The 3,024-nt window shown below is 44.7% G+C and overlaps 1 protein-coding gene across 1 annotated transcript; it reads left to right on the top strand.

Moving 5' to 3' along the window:
- The first annotated feature begins 264 nt into the window (after positions 1–264).
- Positions 265–2,024, top strand: LOC126727719 (uncharacterized). Its single transcript, XM_050433644.1, has 4 exons — positions 265–639; positions 796–1,023; positions 1,075–1,461; positions 1,731–2,024. Exons 1-4 carry the CDS (start codon positions 265–267, stop codon positions 2,022–2,024), a joined length of 1,284 nt encoding a protein of 427 aa, XP_050289601.1.
- The last annotated feature ends 1,000 nt before the right edge of the window (positions 2,025–3,024 follow it).

Here is a 3,024-nt window from a genome sequence, read left to right as displayed (position 1 = left end):
CCAACATTTACCATGTACAATGGTCGGACAGACCTTATGGAGCATATAAGCCACTTCAACCAGAAAATGGCAGTACACTCCAAGAATGAGGTCTTAATGTGCAAGGTGTTACCATCTAGTTTGGGGCCTATGGCTATGAGATGGTTTGATGGCCTAGGAGTAGGTTCTATTAATTCCTTTAAAAAACTCACTCGGGCGTTCAGATCTTGTTTTGTTACGTGTAGCAGAGTTCCTCGGCCCTTAGACTCTTTGTTGTCCATGACTATGCGAGAGGGTAAGACCCTGAAAACATACTCTGACAGGTACTGGGAGATGTTCAATGAGATTGATGGGAATTTTGATGACGTAGCTATAAGGACTTTCATGGTTGGCCTGCCCGCCGAGCATGATTTGAGGAAATCCTTGACAAGAAAACCCATTAGAAGTGTGTGTCAGCTCATGGACCGTATTGATGAATATAAGAGGGTTGAGGAGGACCAACAGCAAGGTAAGGGGAAGGTTAAGGTTATCCCTCAGGATAGGAGGGATTTCAGGTCAGACAGATACAATAATAACCAGCCCCGAAGAGACTTTGCTAGGCAATCTGGGTCTACTGCTACTCAAGTGGTCAGCACAGTGTTCCGTGAGCCAGTGCATCAAGTCTTGGAAAAAATTAAGAATGAGCCATATTTTAAATGGCCAAATAAGATGGGAGGAAACCCTATGAAGTGCAATCAAAACCTTCATTGGCAATACCACTAAGAGCGAGGACACACCACAGAAGATTGCAGAACTTTGTGGAATCATCTTGAACAGCTAGTCAAAGATGAAAGGTTAAAGCAATTTCTATATCAGCCCAGTGGGCAAAGCAGCCAGGCAGGATCGAGATCTCAGAGAGATACTTCTTCAAGGCCACCTTTGGACACAATTAATGTCACCCTCGCTGCTCCAGGAAGGACTGGTTCTCATCCCTCTAGGGTGATGTTTATAACTCGGCCACCTGCCGAGGACTCCAACCCTGATCCGAAAAGGACTAAGATGGAGGTCTGTCCAGCATTGAGTTTCTCGGATGAGGACAAAGTTGGAACCATATAGCCATACGACGATGCTCTAGTGGTCACCTTCAGGATAGAAGGGTATGATGTGAAGAAGGTGTCGGTAAATCAGGGTAGCGGTGCAAAGATCATGTACCCTGATTTGTATAATAGGCTAAACTTGAAACCCGAGGATTTGACAGTCTATGATTCGCCCTTGTTAGGCTTTAACGAGAAAGTCGCTGTTCCGAAGGGTCAGATTAGACTACTGGTGCAAGTAGGTTTGGAAGTGGTGGAGGTTGACTTCATTGTAGTGGATGCCTACTCCCCCTACACTGCCATTGTGGCAAGACCCTGGCTTTATGCCTTGGGGGGCTGTTTCCTCCACCTTACATTTGAAAGTGAAATATCCGTCCAGGGACCAGATTTAGGAGCTGGTTGGGAGCCAGTCTGTTGTTAGGCAGTGCTTGATAGCTGCAATTATGCATCATCCTGAAGTTGGGCCCTTGGCCTCTGGTGAAGAGGGCTTATAGCAATCAAGGATTCCGGTGTTATCCTTGGATGCGGTGCCAATATGGGCAAAGTGTGAGAAGTCAGAGAAGATTGTTATAGATAATGATTCAGAAAATTTTTTTTCAGGTCGGAGCTCAACTGCCTCCTTGAGAGAAGGAAGAGCTAATAGTGTTTCTAAAGAGGAATATTGATGTGTTCGCATAGAGTGCTTATAAAGCTCCTAGGGTGGACTCAAACTTCATTTTCCATCATTTAAATGTCAACTCGGCTGTCGTCCCCAAAAAGCAACCACCGTGGTGGTTATCTAAAGAGCATTCTGATGCTGTTAAGGACGAGATGATCAAACTTAAGCAAGCTGGGGCTATTAAAGAGGTATTTTACCCTGAGTGGCTAGCCAATACTGTAGTGGTGAAAAAGAAGAGTGGAAAGTGGCGAGTATGTGTGGAATTCACATATTTGAACAAGGCCTGTCCAAAAAACCATTTCCTCATGCCTTAGATAGACCAACTAATGGATGCAACTGTAGGCCATCCTCGGATGAGCTTTTTGGATGCCTTTCAGGGATACCATCAAATACCACTGGCTATGGGTGATCAAGAGAATATAACTTTTGTTACTCCTACTGGAAATTACCACTACAAGGTGATGCCTTTTGGATTGAAGAATGCAGGGCCTACCTATCAGAGGATGATGACCAAAATGTTCGAGCCACAATTAGACAAAAATATTGAGGTTTATATAAATCATATGGTGGTCAAAAGTAAGCTAGAATTCGAGCACGTTAGCAACCTCGGGAATATCTTTGATATATTAAGGAAACACAAGCTATGCCTCGATGCATCTAAGTGCTCTTTTGGTGTTGGTTCAAGAAAGTTCTTGGGATACATGGTCACTCACCGGGGAATTGAAGTAGATCCTGACCAAATTAAAGCAATTAACAGCTTGCAGCCTCCTCGGAATCCTAAAGAGGTCTAGAAGTTAACGGGGATGACAGCTGCCCTTAACCAATTCATCTCTCGGTCAGCAGACAGATGTAGACCTTTCTCGAACATGGATGCTAGAAGGTTTGTTTGGAAAAATATTGTCACTCGGTTTGGGATCCCTCATACCCTCATCTCGGACAATGGTTTTCAGTTTGATTGTAAAGCTTTCAGGAGGTACTGTTGTGACCTGGGCATTAAGAATAGGTATTCCACCCCGACTTATCCACAGGGGAATAGACAGGCCGAGGCTATCAATAAGGTCATAGTGAATGAACTGAAGAAGAGGCTGGATGATGCAAAGGGAAAATGGGTAGAAGACCTGCCACACATCCTTTGGACATATCGGACTACACCTCGTAGGTCAACAAGGGAGACACCCTTTTCAATGACTTATGGGGCTGAGGCTGTAATTCCTCTGGAGACCGGATTCCCAACACCGAGGACGAGCTCCTTCACCCCGAGCAACAATGATGGGCTGTTAGAAAAGAGTTTAGATTTAATTGAAGAGCAAAGAG

Source organism: Quercus robur, chromosome 5 (assembly GCF_932294415.1).
Source record: "Quercus robur chromosome 5, dhQueRobu3.1, whole genome shotgun sequence".
NCBI lineage: Eukaryota > Viridiplantae > Streptophyta > Magnoliopsida > Fagales > Fagaceae > Quercus > Quercus robur.
The sequence above is the reverse complement of the archived record's forward strand: the minus strand, read 5'-3'. Positions and strand labels throughout refer to the sequence as shown.